At 56.1% G+C, this 19,455-nt stretch overlaps 6 protein-coding genes across 6 annotated transcripts; 4 read left to right on the top strand and 2 right to left on the bottom strand.

Moving 5' to 3' along the window:
* Positions 1–1,723: 1,723 nt before the first annotated feature.
* On the top strand, positions 1,724–3,304 carry J3D65DRAFT_547045 (subtilisin-like protease; the record flags this gene model as incomplete). The annotated part of the gene is made up of 2 exons (XM_066796845.1): positions 1,724–2,758; positions 2,813–3,304. 2 exons carry the CDS (start codon positions 1,724–1,726, stop codon positions 3,302–3,304), a joined length of 1,527 nt encoding a protein of 508 aa, XP_066659008.1.
* A 3,003-nt stretch (positions 3,305–6,307) lies between these two features.
* J3D65DRAFT_614721 (uncharacterized protein) lies at positions 6,308–7,514 on the top strand. Its single transcript, XM_066799243.1, has one exon. The coding sequence runs from the start codon at positions 6,354–6,356 to the stop codon at positions 7,041–7,043; it is 690 nt and encodes a 229-aa protein (XP_066659009.1). The 5' UTR covers positions 6,308–6,353; the 3' UTR covers positions 7,044–7,514.
* A 201-nt stretch (positions 7,515–7,715) lies between these two features.
* Positions 7,716–8,179, bottom strand: J3D65DRAFT_665056 (ATP synthase E chain-domain-containing protein; the record flags this gene model as incomplete). Its single annotated transcript, XM_066802810.1, has 3 exons — positions 7,716–7,786; positions 7,870–8,053; positions 8,159–8,179. 3 exons carry the CDS (start codon positions 8,177–8,179, stop codon positions 7,716–7,718), a joined length of 276 nt encoding a protein of 91 aa, XP_066659010.1.
* A 223-nt stretch (positions 8,180–8,402) lies between these two features.
* Positions 8,403–11,158, top strand: J3D65DRAFT_584258 (WD40-repeat-containing domain protein). The gene is made up of 3 exons (XM_066797738.1): positions 8,403–8,747; positions 8,801–9,652; positions 9,706–11,158. Exons 1-3 carry the CDS (start codon positions 8,604–8,606, stop codon positions 10,846–10,848), a joined length of 2,139 nt encoding a protein of 712 aa, XP_066659011.1. The 5' UTR covers positions 8,403–8,603; the 3' UTR covers positions 10,849–11,158.
* Positions 11,159–12,675: 1,517 nt separating this feature from the next.
* On the bottom strand, positions 12,676–15,295 carry J3D65DRAFT_546937 (uncharacterized protein; the record flags this gene model as incomplete). The annotated part of the gene is made up of 5 exons (XM_066796839.1): positions 12,676–12,762; positions 12,819–14,738; positions 14,789–14,863; positions 14,914–15,026; positions 15,091–15,295. The coding sequence occupies 5 exons, from the start codon at positions 15,293–15,295 to the stop codon at positions 12,676–12,678; spliced, it is 2,400 nt and encodes a 799-aa protein (XP_066659012.1).
* A 655-nt stretch (positions 15,296–15,950) lies between these two features.
* Positions 15,951–19,167, top strand: J3D65DRAFT_548051 (uncharacterized protein; the record flags this gene model as incomplete). Its single annotated transcript, XM_066796885.1, has 4 exons — positions 15,951–16,544; positions 16,599–17,120; positions 17,182–18,297; positions 18,415–19,167. Coding segments are annotated over 4 exons (2,985 nt in total), but the record flags the coding sequence as incomplete, so codon positions are not given.
* Positions 19,168–19,455: the final 288 nt, after the last annotated feature.

Consider the following 19,455-nt stretch of genomic DNA (forward strand, 5'->3'; position numbering starts at 1 on the left):
ACATTCGCCGGTTGTGTATCCATTCTGCACTGCATCCTAGGCCGCGTGGAACGTCGGGTTGCAGGAACTGACAGCGCAAGCCACGCTCAGGGACAGCAGCACATCATGCGACAGCGAGGCCACGAGCACCAAGGCTGTGGAGATTGGACGCGACAGCGCCCGGGCTCAACGGCAGGAAGGCGAGAGAGCCATGGCGGCATACGCGTCCCTAGAGCCTGGATAAGCGCCATGCCGAGGGGCGGAAGGAAGAGAAAACAGTGGAAAACATTGTTTGCTGCCGACGGGACAGGCGCATAAACAAGACTGACATCATGTTTACAAACAGGGCGAGGCAGAGGCAACGGTTGTTCTAGTGTCTGGGTTCAGGTCGAGGGTGAGGCGTGGAGGTATAAACATCGCCCTGGAACTGCGGTGCCCTGGGACCAACAACGCCACGTGATGCAAGCCGGGGAATGGATCTCCTTTACTCTGGCGCTTTGGGAGGCGCCTGGCTGGACACGGTTCTAGAGCGGCGCATCGCATATTTTTTCCGCGTCGTAAGCAAAGACCGGCTAGGAGACCGTCCGGGGTCGGCTAGAGGGCCCGAGTGAAGGGCGAAGGCTCGCACCTGGTACCTGAAACTCGCCATCACGGCGAGGCATCACCCTCTTGTCCATTGGCCCCCTTGACCGTTGCACAGCCCAAATCAACCACCGCTCCACCCTGTATGGCAGCAATCTCTGCGGGCGCATCCGCTGGCCATCTCGGCAACCAATCATTCATGCGTCTAGCGGCAAGGCTGCGCGGCATGGTTTGTGGCTCTTCTTCCAGCGCCTTTGTTGACATCTCCATGGCAGCTTTTGACAGCCCTTCTACGTCTACGGAGATCTGCGCCAGGGTATGTACTGGCCGAGCGTTTCAATAAGCCGGTCGAACCTGGACGCTTCTGGTCTCTTGCCGTTGCGAATGCACAACATGATCCAGTCGGACGTGCTGTGGGTTTCGACCTTGGAGCCCCTGCACTCAACTCGGCGTCATGGCGCACGTCTCTGCTCTCCGTGCATGTAAAATGCGCCTAGTCTCCCCAAAGCTTTCTCTTCTCTGACTTGCCGGCCCTGGATTTCCTACTTTTTGCGCCTCTGCAACTCTGATCGTCTTTCTCTTCTTTTAGTACATTAGTACATACCCTAATATCTTCTTCTCTTTTCTCTATATCGACCTTCCTCCGTGCCGGCACGTATCACTGTCATTTCAATCCTCCAGGCCTTCCTTTCTCCTTGGAACAAGCGGAAGCCTCCGTCCTTCCGGCCCCTTGACGTGCAATGTGAGTGCTGTCTTTTGAGTCTAGCCCTTAGTCATCCCGAAGCAAACAGCTTCCCCCTCCTCCTTCGGACATTCGGCCGTGGAAGCGGCAGTTGGATCATCTAATCCTCGTACCTGTTCCTCCTCGAATCGTCTGTCTCAGGCCACTGCCTGGCCCGGAGTCAAACACGTTAGCCGCTGTGGTACATGAAAATGCCTTCAGCCTTCAAGTATCAGCAGACTTCTTCCGCTACTTCGAGAGGCTCCGTGTTTGTGCAGCCACGGCCGGCCATCTCTGCCGGCGTCCCACCACTCGATTTGCTAAGATACTAAGTTTCTTTCTATAGAGCACTTGTTCATCTTCTGTCCTTACATCCCACCTTGATCAAGATCACTTGGTATCCAATCTCTCAAGACCGGGAATCCCATCCCATCTTTCAGGATGAAGACCTCCGCCGCCTCCATCGCTCTCTTCTCTCTCTCCTTTGGAACCGCCGTTGCAACTCCACTCTTTGGACTCCCTGACCCGCCCTTTTTCACCAACAGACCAGGATTCCCCAAATTCAGTTCAAAAAATGTCAGCCCGCAAGCATCTACACCTCAAGCGGTTGGAACCCCAGTCGCAACGCCAGCTTCCACGCCTGTTGTGACGCCCCTGGCCAACCTTTCCAATGTTTCTACCCATCAGTCTGGCGGTGAACAGTACATTGTACTCTTCAACGCATCCCATCCCACCACCCCGGAAATCGAAGAGGTATTACAACGGTTAGAACTCAACTCAAGTCATTCTGATGTCCATCACATCTACAACAATTCGGCCTTCCGTGGATTCAGCGCTTCCATGAAGTCCCACTGCATCGATGCTTTGAACGGCATGGTGGACGTCTCCCACGTCGAGAGGAGTGTTTCCATTAAGTCCCTGGCTGTCACGCAGAGGTCCGGTGCCCCGTGGGGTCTCGAGCGTATTTCGAGCGGTTCCACCATCTCCGGCGACGAAAAGGCAACTAATTTCACGTACACGTACGAGTACACCGCTTTGGGCTCGGGCGTCGACATCTACGTCGTTGACACGGGCGTCAACGTTGACCACATCGTCTTTGACTCACGCGCCAGAAATGGATGGACTGCTTTCCCCAGTGGTGGACCCGTGAATGGTGGTTGGACAAACGCTTCTGGAGACTACACGGACGGCGCCGGCCACGGAACCCACGTCTCCGGAACCTCTGCTGGAGAAGTCTTTGGCGTTGCTTCTGGAGCCAACATCATTGCCGTCCGTGTCCTTGATGCCAACGGAGGTGGCTCGTCCAACAACACCATTGCCGGCATCGATTGGGTCGTCCAGCAGCACGAGAAGCGCAAGACCGAACCCGATTTCGTGGGCAGCATTCTTAGCATGTCTTTCGGCACGGACGAGGTCGTAACTACGCTTTCTGAAGCCATCCGAGCGGCCACTGCAGCTGGCATCCACGCATCTGTTGTAAGTGCACTACTTTTACTTTGGGGATGCTAGGAAGTACTAAACGAATTGAAGGCATCAGGGAACAAAGGCGCTGACGCTTGTAACTTCTCTCCCTCCAACGTCGGTGGTTCTGCTGGCGATGCTGTTGTCGTCGGCTCAATCGGGATGAGCGACTCCATCTCCTCATTCAGCAACACGGGCAAATGCGTCGACATCTACGCTCCCGGCGAAAACATCCTCTCCTCCTACATTGGCAGCGAAAACACGATCCAGTATCTCAGCGGCACCAGCATGGCGTGTCCCCACGTGACGGGTGTCATGGCGTACCTGATGGCGCACAACGCGACGCTTGGACAGAGCCCGCAGGCCATGAAGGAGCTGCTTAAGACGACAGCGCTCTCGGACCTCGTGAGCGGCACCGCTTCCACTGCCGCCGGCAGCACCGTTTTGCTCAACAACGGCGTCACCAATGCGCTTCAAAAGAGGGGCAACTCCGCCAGTCAGGCCAAGGACGCCGGCCTGAACTTTTCCCTGAGCGAGGAGGAGACCAAGACTTGGTGGTAGACAGGAGGGAACGGGCTGATCGGAGTTTTTTTTTTCAAATTTTCATTGGCGCCGTCCGGGTTCTGCCTATTGCGCTTGTATCTGTGTATTCAATCTGTGCAGTAGCTATTAGAGATCCGACCATGTTCGTCTTGCAAGCGGAATCAAAGTCTGGAATGTAGAGCAAAAAAGCTTCATCACACTCAGACTTGTCTCAGTCGATGCTCCCGATGTCTTGACAAATCCGCCTGAGAAGATCCAAAACACGTCCAATCTCGACGCGAGCAAAAAGCTGGACAGACGCAGCTCCCGGCGCGCATCAAACAGCGCGCGAGAAGACGTCGGGATGTTGCAAGGAAGACAGGCCTAAATTTTAAGCATACACGTTAGGCTTCCCTTGGGGGACCTTGTGCTTGTCCGAGATGATCATCCCAGTAGTGCAGCGCAGCGGAGCCAGCCACTGCGCTGGATCCTAACCGTCATCCTACCCAAGCCATCGTTGTCAGACTGTGCTTTTGCTTTCGAACTGCGCGAGAAACATGTTGGAGATGGTTTGACGGCGGGAGGCTGGGCGGGGTCCCGAAGCATTCGAGCGATAGGGAAGGTTCTGGGCAAACGGCCCTCTGACGACTAGTTGGTGGTAGTGCGAGGTTGGTCTGGATTTTTTCTTCTCTGCCCGGGATCAGACAGGGTGTTTGCCGAATCTGAACCCCATCCCTACACAATGACTCGGAGCTGTTTGGTGTTGTAGTCAAGCACGTTCGCTTATCCGCACAGACAGAATCAGAGCGCAACTACAAGCGACATGGAACATGCTCTACGACACGACCGTCAAGACGTTGATGAGCCATTCGTTCTCACCAAATCCTTTTGAAGCACGCGACTAGCAAACTCTAGACGATCGACTTGAAGAAAAACAGAACCAGAAAAGAGCAACCAAACAGCAAAACATTTCTCCCCCAACCTCAAACACTCCGCTTCGCCTCCTGCAACACGGTTCTCCACCCTTCCAACACATACATAAACGCCCACCCCCAGTCTCCACCGTCACCCCCGCTGTCGTTCTTGGCTCCCCGTTCCCACCTTCCCGCCAAGCTGTCAACCAGCTGTCAAAGGGCTGTCAACACGCTGCCCGGGCGTACATGCGCTGCCGTCGCACCCGTTGCCGCCGCTGCTGTACATAGGTAGGTGCACGCAGAGCAGCCGTCGAGACCGTCGCCGCGTGCGCTTGCCCAATCCAGAGCGTCGTTGACAAATAATCGCGGCCGCGGCTCTGCTGCATGCTGCCAAGGATGCGACACATGACGACGGGACTTCGACGGTTGTGTCGTGTACGGCCAACACAATCCAGTAGTTGGACCTTCAACAAGCTCAGCGATTCATCCATGATACCATCAGGAACATGCGCCAATCGAATTTGGACAAATGCTCAGCCTCCGCGCAACAGCCAACTCGAGAGTATTCCTGGACGAACCGTCGAGAGTATGCGCAACCGTCAATAGCAGCTCTGACCGTCATCATTCTCAAGAATTGTCATCATCGACCAATCTTCCAATCACCTCCCAATCGCACTTCACGGATCGAGCGTGGCTAACTCGGGCGCCGTCTCGCTTCCCCGCATCGTTCCTTTGTTTGTCTGTCGAGCGACAAGGCAGGCGGGCCGTTCGGACGCGCCGAACCACAGGTTCGACTGATTGGTCTCGTCTGATCATGTGTATGGCAGCCACACCACTTTTTTCACTTCCGGACGAAGTTTGGAGAGGAAGTGATGTGACTGGCTTGCTGGCTGGACTGGCTCTACCGAGCGGTTCCATTGATTGTCCCAAGTAAAAGTATGACAGAGTCGACACATCGGCGTTTGCGATTGATCCGACGGTCACCGTTTTGGAATCAAATTACTCATGACGCGATCGGCTTTCGGAGGCCAGAAAGAGCCGTAAAATAGTATCTTCAGGCATGACGCTACTCCGTGCTGTGTCTGCTCCACGACTGCACACACCTGGAATTTGCCCCAGAGAAGTTTAACTAGCAACAGAATTCGGACGTAAGTTTGCCAAAGAGGCCAGTAACAGCACAGTCTGGATAGAAGAATCTTGGAGCGAGACCCGCCCGCTCCTGAGGCCAGAAAAAACGAGCGCGCGGCCTCGCCGATGTCAACGGTCCAAATCCAAGTCTCCGAACTGTGCTTTGGAAGCAAGGGATGGATAGATGCAATTCCTGGAGACGACCATTCGATGAAAACGAGGGAAATGCAGGATGATTGGTTCAGCGGCGGCCAGACAGGCGCCAGCGGTGATGCCGAGCAAGCCAGTGCGAAATATGGTTGCCCTAACACTCCAGGGCCGCAGTAATTGGCAGGACGACTGATCAGGACCAGGCACTCACTGTCTAGTGCCCAAATGGCTGGCCGTTTGCGGAAGATTTTCCCCATCATTGGGACAGTGACAGGATGAACTTTTTCCCTTGATTGTGCTCCGACGAGACCGTGGTTCACTGGAAGCGAGCGGGCGAGAAGGACGCAGGGATCCTGATTTACTCGTGACGACGATAGGAGCGCTCGTGGTCGAGATTAATGCCATTGTATCTGACCCTGACCCAGACAGACCCGAGGTCAACGTTTGTAACCCATATTTGATGACCAGTCTGCTCCAGATCTTTCGATACACTCACGTAGTGCCAGTACGGCAATCCCGCATCACCGTGTATTCGGTGGACCGCAAGTTTCAATAGAGTGTGGCAGACTCCCGCTCCTCTAGCTACAGCCCCACCGCCTGGAGACTTGGAAGACACGATAGCTTCGCTCAAAAAGTCCAAGTTACACAGCCATGAAGAGGGCTATGGCTTATGGAAGGTCCGGTTCGGACTAAAGGGTCCTGGGCGTGGCGGTAGTGGCTGAACGCAGCCCAGAACTTTGGACGGGAGGCTAGTGCGGTCTATCAGACAGTGGCGAAGCAATCCGATCGCGCGTGGACTCCGAAAGAATTGGAGTGTGCCTGGTAGAGAAGACAAAGAGCCTCGTGGTTAGGGAAACAGGGGCCTGTGGTTGTTTGCCGTTGAAAGTACTTAAGGGATGAACGTGGCAGCTGGTCTGCTTCCGAATCAGCATCAACGCCAATCTCTTCTCCAGCCTTGCAAAAGACTCTTGAACAATCGATCTCAACAGCCTCAACAACCTCCACAACTCAACCTTCATCAAACCTACTTCCTCCACGAAATGTCTACCACCAAGGGCGCCATGGCCACCACCACTGCTCTGCCCCCTCCCCTGCCCCTGCGGGAGGAAGGCCCCTGGCGCCGCAGGGCCTCTGTTATGAGCATCAGCAGCATAGCATCTCGACGTTCGTCTTTGAGATCAGTCGCCAGCATCTTTTCCGTCTCGAGCAGCAATCCAGATAGTCCCACTGCCATGCGCGGCCCTGGCTCACCCGAAGTCGCGACCTTCCAAGAGACCGAACATCTACCCCAGGGACGCCGGAAGAGTTACGTGCCCAAGCACGCAGCCCAGAGCTTTGTCAACAGCACGACGCTTGTGACGCCGATGTCTTGCAAGAGTTCTCCCAATTCTCCTCTCAAGTCCTGTTTTCCAATGGCAGTCAAGGACGACAACGGTCTCTGGAACGTCGATTCTCCTCCTGAATCCGAGAACGAGGGTAAGGAGACGAAGAAAAAGACGTATAGGAAAAGTTGCTCCAGCGTGCACGGTTACGAACGCCTGGCTCCCAACGACGGCGGTTTTGTTGGAGGTTTCGTCACACAGTGATCAACCACTGCGATCTTTCGGAGTTCGGGGAAAACTTTTTTGGCATGTCGATTTGGGTCTTTTCGACCGCACTTTCCTTGTGCTGGCAAAATGGAATTTGAAATTCAGGACGGCGTCAGGTGTTACATTGGCAGATCGAGTAATCTCTGTGGACGGTCATGGCATTGGATTGTATTTTCATAATCTGAGCAATCTCTTTCCGGGTCAAACTTTTGGCGTCGAAATCGTGTCGGATTGGACTAGTGACTTGCTGTAGACTCGTTGGTTCAAAACGATCGTGAGATCGATTAAAATGGGATGCGAGTCAAAGGAGAGTTTGCCTGCGCGGATAGTGTTGACACGTGCTTAGCACAACTGCTACGATTCACATGGAAAGAGTATACCTCAGCTAGATCCTGGACAAAACCATCTTGATAGATCCAGAATTAGGCAGTGGAATTGGTAGAAAAAGTCCCCATTCTCGAAAGCAGCCGCTAGACGGATGGGCAGCCGGCTGGTCAATGAAGTCTATATTGTACAATGTACATCTCGTACATCCGCCAGCCCTCAAAGTCGAGCACGACGGAGTGTTGATCAGTCGCGGCCACCTCCGCTGCGCCGTTTTGTCGTCCAGATTAACGTTCTAGCGTGCCCACCGTCGCGGCGTTGTAGATACAGCGCGAGCTCTTTCGTCTATTTCTCCTCGGCCTTGGCCTTCAGGAACGCCTCCAGGTCAAACTTGGGGTCCTCGGGGTTCGTGATGACTACGAATCAAGAATCAGCGATCCGATGGTCGAGCAATGCTGACTTCTGTGCCGCAGATGTGCGACGCCACGGGGCCACTTACGTCCGCTCGACTTGCCCGAGAATGCAGCCTGCCTTCTGCTGTATTCCTCCTTCGCCTTCTTGATCAGCTCCTCCTTGTGCGCGTATTCCTGGTTGATCTGGTCGAGCTTGTCCTTTGCGGAAATCTTGGACTGGTGGTAGATGCCGTAGAAGACGCCGAGTCCGAGCGCTGACCACCGAAGGACCTGGCAAAGCTTATCAGCGGGCTGCAATCATGGCACTGGAGCCGTCGGACGAGTTGGAAAGCGTCGACGGGGCTGCGGGAGCGGTAGCGGAGCGGGAAAGCGTACGTTGACCCCCGTGGATGCCATGGTGACGAAATCGCGCGAGAAAAGACGGACGAGAGGGAGCCGACAGGTCAATTGAAGGGCCCGCGGTGTGTGTCGGCGGAGCAGGTGACGGGAGAGAGGAGCGAGGATGTCGTGGTGCTGTTGATGCAACGACGAGCAGCTTTTCCAGCGCGTGGGCGGCAGAAGTTCAACGCAGCATGCGACTTTCGCGGTCTTTCCCGAGCCGGATGCTTAGCGGCTTAATCATCCGTGGGCTCATCCTTGTCACCGCCGCGAGACCCTCTCTGAGCTGTTTACTCGCACCCAACCTGTCCACGACCACCATTATTGCCAATTTATTCCCCTCGGGCCCCGAATGAGTCGCGCGTCGATGCGCCGCCCGCTTGCCCACCGCCAGCCCACCTGAACACGCCAACGACCTCTCATCGCCCGACAAACGGCCACCATGTCGGATCCTTCGTCGACGATGCAGCAGCGCCGGGATGAAATCCTGGCCAAAAAGGCCAAGCTGGCTGAGCTTAAGCGGCAGCGCGAGATGCGCCAGAAGGAGTTTACCCAGAGCCGCCAGAGCATGTCGGACGCGTCTGATGTACGGCATTCGCGTCAGTCCTCTACAAACACAGCTAATGTAGTGTTTCCCAGCTAGTGTCGCCTACGCCAAGCCGAGCCGACAGCAGACGCGAACTGGACCATCTGATTCAAAGCTTGGTCGGAGAAAGCAGACCAGGCTCGGGAGGTCCAAGAGACCCATCCTCACCAACTGGTGGAAGAAGCAGGCCCACGTCGGTCGTCAGCGCAAGCCAGTTGTCGAGCGCCGTAGGGGACGCCATCGAAACCGCCAGCAGTCCCGCAACGGTCCAAACGACAACAACAGTACCGCAGCCGCTCTCGATTGCCCCGCTCACGACCGTCTACGAAGCACCGTCGACGCCCAAGCCCGAAATCATCACCTACAGTAAAGGCGTGCAGACTACAGAACCATGGTCTCCGCCGAAAAGGCGCCAGTCGGAGTCGGACGGCGAGACTGAAAGCCATGTTCCTGACTGGTCTCCGTCAAAGGCAAAGAGGTCGAGCAAACGTTGGAGCAGGATAGACCGCCTCCGAGACGATGATTTGCGCCAGAACATTCGGAAAGAAATCGAGGAGGAACTGAAGGCCTTACAAGATGGTCAGGACTCTGGAGCAGCAGCCTCGACCGAGCCAAAGTTCCCCGCAAGACAATTGACGGACGAGGAGCTCAATGCCGTCACTGGGTCCGACGACTTTTTTGATTTTGTGGAAAGGTCGACAAAGGTGATTGAGAGGGCTTTGGAGGAAGAGTATGATCTTCTTACCGACTACGCCATGGCTGGCATGGAGGATGTGGATGAAGACGAAGACGGGTTTGGCAACGCAAAGGGCAAAAAGGGTCGGAGGATACGCGAGGTCACCCAGTTTTACGACGAACGGTGGAGCAAAAAGAGAATGATAAGTGACCTGAATTTCTCTCAAAAGGTTTGTATCTTTGCTACAAGCACCGAATTACAACAGTGGCTGACTGCCTTCAGTTCCCCGAACTCGTCCTGGCATCCTATACCAAGAACCCCTCCGCACCTCACGACCCCGATGGACTCGTTCAAATCTGGAACATGCACATGCAAGACCGCCCAGAGTACATCTTCCATGCGCAGTCCGACATTCTCACGGCGCAATTCTCACCCTTTCACCCCAATCTCATCATTGGCGGCGCCTATAGTGGCCAAGTGCTGTTGTGGGACACGAGGGCAAAATCCGCGCCGGTGCAAAAGACTCCCCTAACAGGATCTGGTCACACTCACCCAGTGTACAGCATTGAGATTGTAGGCACTCAAAACGCCAACAACATCATCTCGTGCTCGACCGACGGCGTGGTCTGCGGCTGGACAGTCGACATGCTCTCACAGCCCCAAGAATTCCTCGAACTCATGTCTCCTCCACCCGCCAAAACCGAAGACCTTGCGCCCACGTGCATTGCATTCCCGCACGCAGACCCAACCTACTTCCTCGCCGGGACCGAAGAAGGTTCCATTTATCCTTGTCACCGTTACGACCGCGCAGGTGCCAAGGCTGGTGTCGATACGCGCGTCCTCTACCGCGGGCACGCGGCGCCAGTCATGAGCCTCGACTTCCACCCCGCCCGCGGACCCATTGACTTGGGTGACCTGGTCCTCTCTTCGAGCTTGGACTGGAGCGTCAAGCTGTGGAAAGTGCGGCCACCGGCGGCCACGGCTTCGACCGTTAGCATCACCGGGGCTCCGGCACCACAAGCGCCCCTGTACGAGTTTGTCCGCGAGGACTTGGTCTACGACGCACGATGGAGCCCGGTACGGCCGGGTGTGTTTGCGCTCGTCGACGGTGCGGGCAGCGTCGAGGTGTGGGATATCAACGTCGACGTCGAAGTGCCCGTGGCAAAGACGACGCCCAGCGACAAGCGCGGCGCCAGCTTCATGGCGCGCAGTCTCAACAAGGTGGCGTGGGAGAAGAACGAGGGCAAGCGCCTGGCAACGGGTGGCCTCGACGGCGTCGTCACCATGTTCGAGGTTCGTGGCGACCTGGGCGGCCAGGACAACTTGCGCCAGGAGGAGTGGACCGGCGTCAAACGGTTCGTGCAGCGCTTGGATACCGTTGGTGGTGGTATGGGCGCAAATGCGAATGGTGTTGCTTCGAAGTGAGGCGTGACTGCGGCCGAAGAGACGCTTCATGACAAGGCAGAGACGTGACGGATGGAAACGAGTTGGTACGAAATGGTCTTGATGAATTTTTTCATGTACAATGAATTGGACGGATTGATGTACGGGAGCCCTCCCACCTTTTTTCTTTACCCCTTCCCCCTTCTGCTGTTCAAACTTTCCTTTGCTTCGTTGTACTGTATGCATGTACGCCCGCGATGAATGTCGCATTATCATTCTGTTCCTCGATGACAGGGGCAATAGACAGATGAGTGGTAGTGGATTTGTCAGAATCATGATGCTTTCATGCTTGTCCTGTGCTGTTAAATGCTTTGGTATGAACGACTAATAGGCTAAGCTACCGCCAGCCATACTCCACCATGGACTACCTACAGTACCCGGCAAGCAGCCTGCGATGCTAGTTCTGACAGTGGACATGAATGCTCCCTCATCATCGTCCTTGAATCTCTAGACGTCCAATCCTACCCGAAAAGCGCCGTGATTACGCCATTCGGCCTCACATCTGCCAGATTACCTCATTCGGCCACGCGCCTGCCGTGACAAGTGGTGATAGATTTCGCCAAGCCCAGCGTAGACGTTGGAAAGTCGTCGAGAGGCCGGAATTACGCCATACGGCCACGCAGGCGGCTGTCGTGATAAGTGGTGACCACCATGGAAATGCCAAGAGCTGGCATAGACGTTGGACAGTGGTCAAGAGCCGGGATTACGCCATACGGCCACGCAGGCGGCTGTCGTGATAAGTGATGACCGGGAGCAAATGCCAAGCACTGGTGTAGACGTTGGATAGTCGTCTCAGGGCCGGAGTTACGCCATTCGGCCATGCAACTGCCGTGATGGATGGTGATGGAACTGCCAAGCCCTGCCGTAGACGTTGGACAGTCGTCAAGAGAGCCGGGATTACGCCATTCGGCCTCGTAGGCGGCTGCCGTGATAAGGTAAGTGATGACAGGGAGGGAATGCCAAGCATTGGTGTAGACGTTGGATAGTCGTTAGGAGCCGGGATTACGCCATTCGGCCACGCAGCTGCTGTGATGGATCCCTCATGATAGAACTGCCAAGAGCTGGTATAGACGTTAGACATTCGCCGGGGGCCGAAGTTACGCCTTTGGGCCATCTTCATGCTGTTTGTACAGTACAGGTATGGGCAGCAGGGATGTAGAGACGGAAGAGCATTGGGAGCGTGATTAATATGGCTGTCTAGGTGTTTACCCACATGCCTTCACTGCAAAGTGCAATGAGGGAGGCCTAGCAGGTTAATGTGAGCACTTTCTTAATGCTCATAGGTACATGTACAGAGTCAAAGCAGCCTTTGCATTTTGTTCGTAGCTGAAAAGGAAGTTTTAGGGGTGTATCAATCATTCAGTGTAAACAGCGCAGTTCTGGCCAAGGTATATCCAAACAGCACAACTTTTGCATCATCATCATCCTCCTCGTCATTTGCTTCTTGCTATTCGCCATCATTATCAAGCAGTGGGCAATGAGAGAGAGGACCAACAACAGACGGACGAACGGACAGACAGACAACGAGATAACTCGACTCTCCGGACGCCAACCCGAAGTCCTGTCTTGGAGACGGACTGACACATCAAAGACGAAGACGACTCCCGCCAACTGATCAATCAATCACTGCTTTCGATCAAAGCAAAAGTCTACCACACCCCCATTCGGCTCCATCGCTGATCCACTGACTGACTGGCTAAAAATACCACCACGGATGGAATCACCAGAACGACAAGAGTGACAACAGATACTTTGATTTTGGTTTACCTACCCAACCGAGGTACTCACGGCAGTGCCCAATTTCCTCCTCTACTCGTTCAACTGGACGTAGTTGGCAGGGAAGAGACCGGACTTGCCGCCGTACTCGCCAAACCACCAGTCCTCATCGGGAAATTCCTGCATTGCATGTCAGTAAAATGATGCAAGACGATAGGGGAAACAGAAAGTCTTACAATTCCTTGGATGGTCGCGCCGTCGGGGAAGCTCAACTCATTGTCCTCGGCTGCCTCGTAATCGTACAGTGCTGTCGCAGTGGCGCCCTTGCTGGCCGCCGCGGGGGCAGCTGGCGCAGCAGGAGGAGCGGCGGGAGCGGGAGCGGCAGCGGGAGCCGGCGCAGCCGCTGCAGGCTCTGGCTCGTCCTCAACCAACTCGACATAGTTGCTTGGGAAGAGACCAGTGTCGCCGCGCGAGTTCTGGCCCATCCACCAGTCCTCATCAACCATGTCAATGTTGGAGATGACTTCGCCTTCGTGCAGCTCCAGCTCGTTGTCCTCGGCTTTTTCGTAATCGTATTGCGCAACGGCCCGCTTGCCGCCGCTCTGACCAGCTGTGTGGCCTGCGGCACCGCCAAAAGATGCTTGAGCAGCCGCCTGGCTTGCGCCACGAGCGGGGTCGTGTTCTTCCACTTGCGGTTCTTCCTCCATATGGTGCTGCGCAGCGGAGGCGGCTGCGGAGATGGACGCTGCAGGGACAGGATCCGGCTCGTAACGCTCTTCCGGAGCCTCATATTCCGGCTGAGCGGTCCTCGCAACTGGCTGAACAATGCGGATAGGAGAGCTTGGACGCAGCTCTGGCTCAGGAGAGGGGCTACGGGGTTGCGGCGGTGGCGGAGGAACAGCAACGTGCTCTTCCGCAGGCCTCTCCTCGGCTTGCTGGGACGGACGGTGAGGCAGACCGGGAATGGGGACGCCAGCACCAGCGTTGGGCTTGGTAGAGAGGTCCATTGGCGGCGGTGCAGCCTGGAAACGATCCCGAATAGAGCCGAAGCCCCCGCCTGGGGAAGTTGGCTCTTCCCGCTGCGGCTCTTCCTGACCTGTGCGCTGCGCGCTCAGATTGCTGGCTCCTGTGTGTGTGGTCTGAACGGGAGCCCACGACTTGCCGGCGTATCCGCTCTTCCAACCACCAGAGCCACTGGCCTGGCTTGCAAGAGGCTGGGGGGGAGGCACGGTCTGTCCAGCACCACTGTTGCCGCGTTCGCGCGCCTTCTTCTCAGCCCAAATCTGGGCAGGGGTCTTTCCACCCTCATCGGCGAATGTCTTGCTGGCAGCTCCAATGATTGGCGCAGGGGTGGAGGGCTTTGGTGCAAAGGCAGGAGCTGGGGGCTTGGTGCCAGTAAACGAGTTGCCACCGCCAAACTTGTTGGCAACCTTTGGTTTGGGCAAGGTAGTCAATCGTTCAGACTGGTTGAATGCCGCTGAGCGCTCAGAGAGAGGCTTGGGTGCCTCAGATTCCGCACCTCCTGAAGAGCCAGTAGCAGCGGGTGACAAGTTCGCCGCGGGAGAGCCGGAGGGACCCTGAGCCTTGGCACGGATGGCGGCAATGTCTACTTTTCCAACAGGTTCATAGGAGCCCTTGACAGGAGCTGGACGATCATCCTTCGCGCTTCCAGATTCAGCGGCTTGCTTGCGGATGGCGGCAATGTCAACTTTGCCGACCGGCTGGTAAGCTCCCTTGACTACATCAGGAGCGCCCTCGCCCCTAGGTCCGGCAGAGCGGCTCGCGTCTGCGTTCTGCTTGGTGATTTCGGCAAGATTGACCTTGGTGGGCTTGTAGGCCGACTCGACCTTTTCCAGTTGTGTCCTGGTCACGGGGGGAGCGTCTGCGCCCCACCCATCGTTGTCCACGTTGTTGTTGGTGGCAGGAGCACCGCGAGACCGGGCTAGAGGGTTGAAGCCACCACTGACGGCTCCTCCGGTCCTTGTGGGGGTGAAGACGGGCTTCGAAGCAACAGGAGGCGTGGGCCTGCTCGCCGCAGGTGCAGATTGAGCGTCTCCGGCTGAGTACTTGGCGCCAGACGCGTCGGCAACCTTTGAGATGATGGCTTCGGGGTCCAGGGCGCTCTCGTTGCGCGCGGTTATTTGGACATGGTAGCCCTGTGGGACAAGTCAGCAACGTGCCATTGGTTGACAGTCGGGGGACAAACATGGAGCAGCTTTGAGACTGCAGCCAGATGGCTTGTAAAGTAGCCCTTGGTCCTCTCTGGTACACCTTCTCCGCACTGCCTTGTGGTTAGTGGAGCTTTTGAGGCTGGTGCTATGCGCTACACACCCATGCTATCAAGACATTCTTAGGAAGGCCAGTGTTGGGGTCCTTGACCTTGACAAAGGCGAACTGGATGCGTCCGTCGGAGAAGTCTTCGATCAGGTCGACCAATTCACCCTCTGAGAAAGAATCACGACGTCAGCCGGGGCAAAGAAGGTCTTGCGACGGAATGGAAAAGCTCACCTCCAGTGCTCTGGACCTTCAAGACGCTCTCCTTTCCCGTGTCTGCCTGAAAAGCATTGGCCAGGGGAGCAGAGACAGAGAAGACAGCCCATTGTCCGTAGGTGGGGGAGTTGGCGGAGGGACCAGAGGGCGGAGGGGCAGAGACGACGGATTGGTAGCTCCGGGAAATGGTGGGACCGTTGGTGGACAGATTGAGGGTAGCCATGATGGCGAGCTACGTAGCGTAGCAGGGCAAGCCGCTCGACGAGGGGCAGCCGGGGAGCTTTTGGAGCGCGAGGGCGGGCGAGGCTGGGAGGCGCCGCGATGAAGGGATGAGTGGAAATGGAGACGGCACAGGAGGATTGCCTGATTGTGCAGCAGAGTAGAGCAGAGCAGAGCAGAGCAGGGCGCGGGAGGATGCGGTGGTGTTGGGCGGATGTGAGCGTGGCCGTGGTTGGCGCTGTAGGGCAAGGCGTGCGGTGCGGGCTGAGGTGACATGGGCGCCTGCGCCTGTGCAGTGCTCCATGTCCGGCTTGGCCTCCACTCGACGGGGGCCCCGGGACAGCGTCATCAGCAGACATCGCCGGGTAACCACCGCACCGTCGGTGGACTGCATGTGGCAGTGATTGGTCGCTTCGTCTTTTGGCCCGCCTGAGCTGCACCTTCTGCACCTGGGAACCATGATCGCCCTCTTGTTCTTTTGAACCCTCTCTCCTTCTCCTCACCTCTCATCCCTGTCCACCACCTCTGCTCCCCTCCATATCAACCACCATTCCTCCACCCTCTTTTTCTAGCCCGCACCGCCGCCGCTCGCCATCTCGACTCTCCTCTCCCTCCCCCCTCACAGATGCAACTCTAACGCCACCGAGCGAGCCCAAGGCATGGAGCGGCTGCCAGCCAACGCTGAGAGCTACAGCTCCTCCCGCTCTCGCCGCGACTCGTCGCCCACCCTGGAACATGTAGTCCCCTACGCAAAGCGCAAGGCTGATGGCGCCCATGTCGCGTCGCAAAAGAGACGTAGGCTCGACCTGCCTACGTCCCACGTTCCCTCTGTCGCTCGTCTGCCCGGGCACGTCTGGCAGCATATCTTTCTTTACCTCCATCCCCTCACCCTTGGTCGACTGCTGCGAGTCAACCGTGCTTTCTATACCCTCCTCACAAGCGTTGATGAACCCTCCAGCGGTTCACAGCATCTTTCCGCCCTCCCAGTCCTCACCTCCAACTTCATCTGGCTTTCTGCGCGCAAAATTCATTTTCCTACTTTTCCAAGACCCCTCATGGACATGTCCGAGCTGGCCATGTGGCGCTTGCTGGGGGGTCGCCGCTGTCAATTTTGCGCCAAGACTTCGCGCCATGATCAGTCTTGGGCAGTCAAGTCTGCGTTTGAAGATGGGCCCGGCTTGGATGGTGTCCGCATAGTCTGGTCGTTTGGAGTCCGCGTCTGTGGTAGATGCTTGGAGGCACACTCCCAGACGGTTTGTCGGCTCGCCCAAACTAATTTGTACCCACCCCGTCTGACTGTCTTGCAGGAACAGTCTCTGCTTTTTGCCGTCAACAGTGCTCTTCTCGCCGCTCTGCCCTATGTCTTTGTCACTCAGCAATTCCACGTCGTCCCATCCACCGTCATAAGCTCAACGTCTTCCATCCCTCCAACCGTCAAAATCTCTAAATGGTATTGGCGGGATCATGTTCGCGACATTCAGCGGCAATTTGACGAAGCTCGCTCCCTTGGTCCCGCAGCAGGTGAAGAATGGTTGAAAGGGCTCGAAGATGTGGGAAGACAGAGGCTCGTCGACGCCGAACGATGGGAACGCTGGGAACGCACCAGAGGTATGCAAGAGTCGGGTACGAGCAATAGCAAAAGCAATTCACCCGCACCACTACCGGCAAATGGCCATCAGAGACAACCATCGCCGTACCAAGTGCCGCGGCAACTTCCAATGAATGGTGTCCCTAGGGCTGTCACAGGTAAGCCATGTTTTTCATTGGTACTCAAATCATCTCCGCCCGGATGGTCATTTCCTACAAGAATATTTCCTACAAATCTTCAAGTTTCAGTGCTCTGCCCGGACACTAACCAATCTCGATCAAGCTGCCCAATATGCGCAACAGTACTCTGGCCCTTCTACAGACCGTAACATGTCCCCTCAATATGCACCTCCAGGCGTCACTCAACGTTTTCGGCCCGAGAGGAACATTCGCGATGCAAATGAGGCGAAAGCGGCTCGTAAAAGCGAAATTGAGCGCAGGTGTCAAGATTTTGATCCCCCGCTTCTTCCCAATGTGCTTCGCCACATGAAAGCTTTCCAAGCGGCCTGTCAGATTTCTGCGCCATTGACCGAAAAGGCATGGGAAATGCTCAAGCCACGCTTGGAAGCCGAAAGAAAAGGAGCCGAGGACGTCGAACACGAACGCGCAGCTCAGATGGCTACTTTGCAAATCAAACTCGAGGATCGCCGCCACCAGGACGCCAGCCTCAAGGAAGTGCGGGAGGTACTTGAGCGTGAGTGGGAAGAAGTCCAACGCCCAGTTCGTGAACGCCTTGGAGCATATGCCGATGAAATTATCCAGCGAGACTGGGCTGAAGGACGCGGAATCACAAAAGAAAATTGTCCGCAGTTTGCAGCTGAGCTTCTTATGGAGGTTCGCAGTAGGTTCGACGCCGATCAAGCCCGGGAAGACGACGCCACGCTTGCTGCAGGACAGGACATAAAGGATGACCCGCCCACCGGACCCCCAACCAGGCGGCTCATACTGGAGAATATGAAATGGGTATTCGATAACAAGGTCAAGCCGCGAACTGAACAACATCGCAAGGAACTCTTCTTGTGCCGTGGCGACGGTTGCGAGGGAAATCCGAAGTGGTACGGCTTTGAAGGGATTATCCAGCACTTTGGGGCAAAACACACCACCTCTTTCAGTGTCGGCAACGTTGTTGTTTGCTGGAAGGAGGCTGATTGGCCAGAGGAGCCACCTTTCCATCCAGACCCTGCCAGAGCTCGCCACGACTTTCACAACAACGGTATTCCCCCACCTGGTCCAGCCCATTCGTTGCCGCATCCCTACTCTTACCAATACCCTGGCTACGTTGCAGGTCCCGTTGGGGCACCTGCCATGTCCCATACACCGCATCCACTTCCTCAGAACAGCCCGGTGCCGTTTGGGCAATATGGTCATCCTTCTGGACCCTTTCCACCACCTCAAGTGCCCCCTCCTGCTCCGTTCTACGTTCCACCGGTTCCTCAGTCGCAATCCTTTGCTCCGCCCCCAGGACCGCTGCCCGCGTATGCCGGTCCCCCTCAGGCCCCATGGCAAGATGGCTCATACTCTCACGATGTTCCTCAGCAGTTCCCAAGGCCCGGCTATTCTCCAACTGGCGCAAACTTTGTGCCCCCGACTGGTCCTGCGACATATGCTGACCCTGACTCTATGCGTTATGGTGCTCCTCCAGCAGTCGTTCCAGGTCCGTATGGTTCATTTCAGGGTAGGCCTCCGTACGATACCCTAGCTCCCTCTGTTGCCTCAACTGGCGGGCCATCTGCTCCAAAAATCTACCAGGATCAAATCCAAGCATTGGTCGATGTTGCAAGGGATCTTTGGACTTCCACATCAGGTATCAAACACTTGAACCCAAGTGTGAGGCTCTCAGTGGTGATCCACCATATTTTGTACCATTTCAATCTGCGGTTCGGCATTGAGCCAAGCTTAGATCTCTTCGCTGATGCGCTTGATGCCCATCATTCCATGTACCCGATCAATTCGGTTTCTGGTCTTCGCTGCAGAGCCTGTGCGGCGGGACATCAGAACCACGTTCCTCCTTTTGCTTCTTCCTCTCGTGAATCGGAGAGGAACTTTCCAACTCTTTTGTCTTTGATCCTCCATTTCAAGTCTGAGCACATTGGCGGAGTTGCTTTTAGTTCCCGTGAGCATAGTCCGGAATCCAGGCTCGACTGGAAGAAGGATATGATTGATCTTCCGGAGGAAGGGGCAATTTCTGCACTCATTCAATCGCCAGGAATGGACGATAACAAGCTTCGGATTATAGCAGAGGCCTTTCCGAAACTGTTCCCATCTCCTTTGCCGCATGTTGGCGTTGTTACCGAAGAGGAGCACCCAGAGGCCACCCGTACGGCTGAAAACCTCAACGTTCACCAGCCCTCTCCAAGACCTGCGCTGGAATCAGACAGGATTACCTCCCGTCATGATGTTCCGCAAGGATCGCACTTGCGGTCCGCTCCTGCGGCAGGACATGATCTTTGCCGGTCACCCGTTTCTCGGTCTTCAACCCTCGCTCCTCTTCCAGTGTCCCGCGGTGTCTTCGAGCAACACGATAGCCAGCCACGGCTCCAAGAAGCTCGAGGTGAGTCGAGGCCACCCCGGAGATAC

Source organism: Phyllosticta citribraziliensis (assembly GCF_038025025.1).
Source record: "Phyllosticta citribraziliensis strain CPC 17464 chromosome Unknown J3D65scaffold_2, whole genome shotgun sequence".
In the NCBI taxonomy this organism is placed as follows: Eukaryota; Fungi; Ascomycota; class Dothideomycetes; order Botryosphaeriales; family Phyllostictaceae; genus Phyllosticta; species Phyllosticta citribraziliensis.

Coding starts and splice junctions, on each gene's coding strand:
- J3D65DRAFT_614721 (XM_066799243.1), top strand. CDS start 6,354: ATGAACGTGGCAGCTGGTCTGCTTCCGAATCAGCATCAACGCCAATCT.
- J3D65DRAFT_584258 (XM_066797738.1), top strand. CDS start 8,604: ATGTCGGATCCTTCGTCGACGATGCAGCAGCGCCGGGATGAAATCCTG. Junction 8,748..8,800: donor GCATGTCGGACGCGTCTGAT/GTACGGCATTCG, acceptor AGTGTTTCCCAG/CTAGTGTCGCCTACGCCAAG. Junction 9,653..9,705: donor ACCTGAATTTCTCTCAAAAG/GTTTGTATCTTT, acceptor GACTGCCTTCAG/TTCCCCGAACTCGTCCTGGC.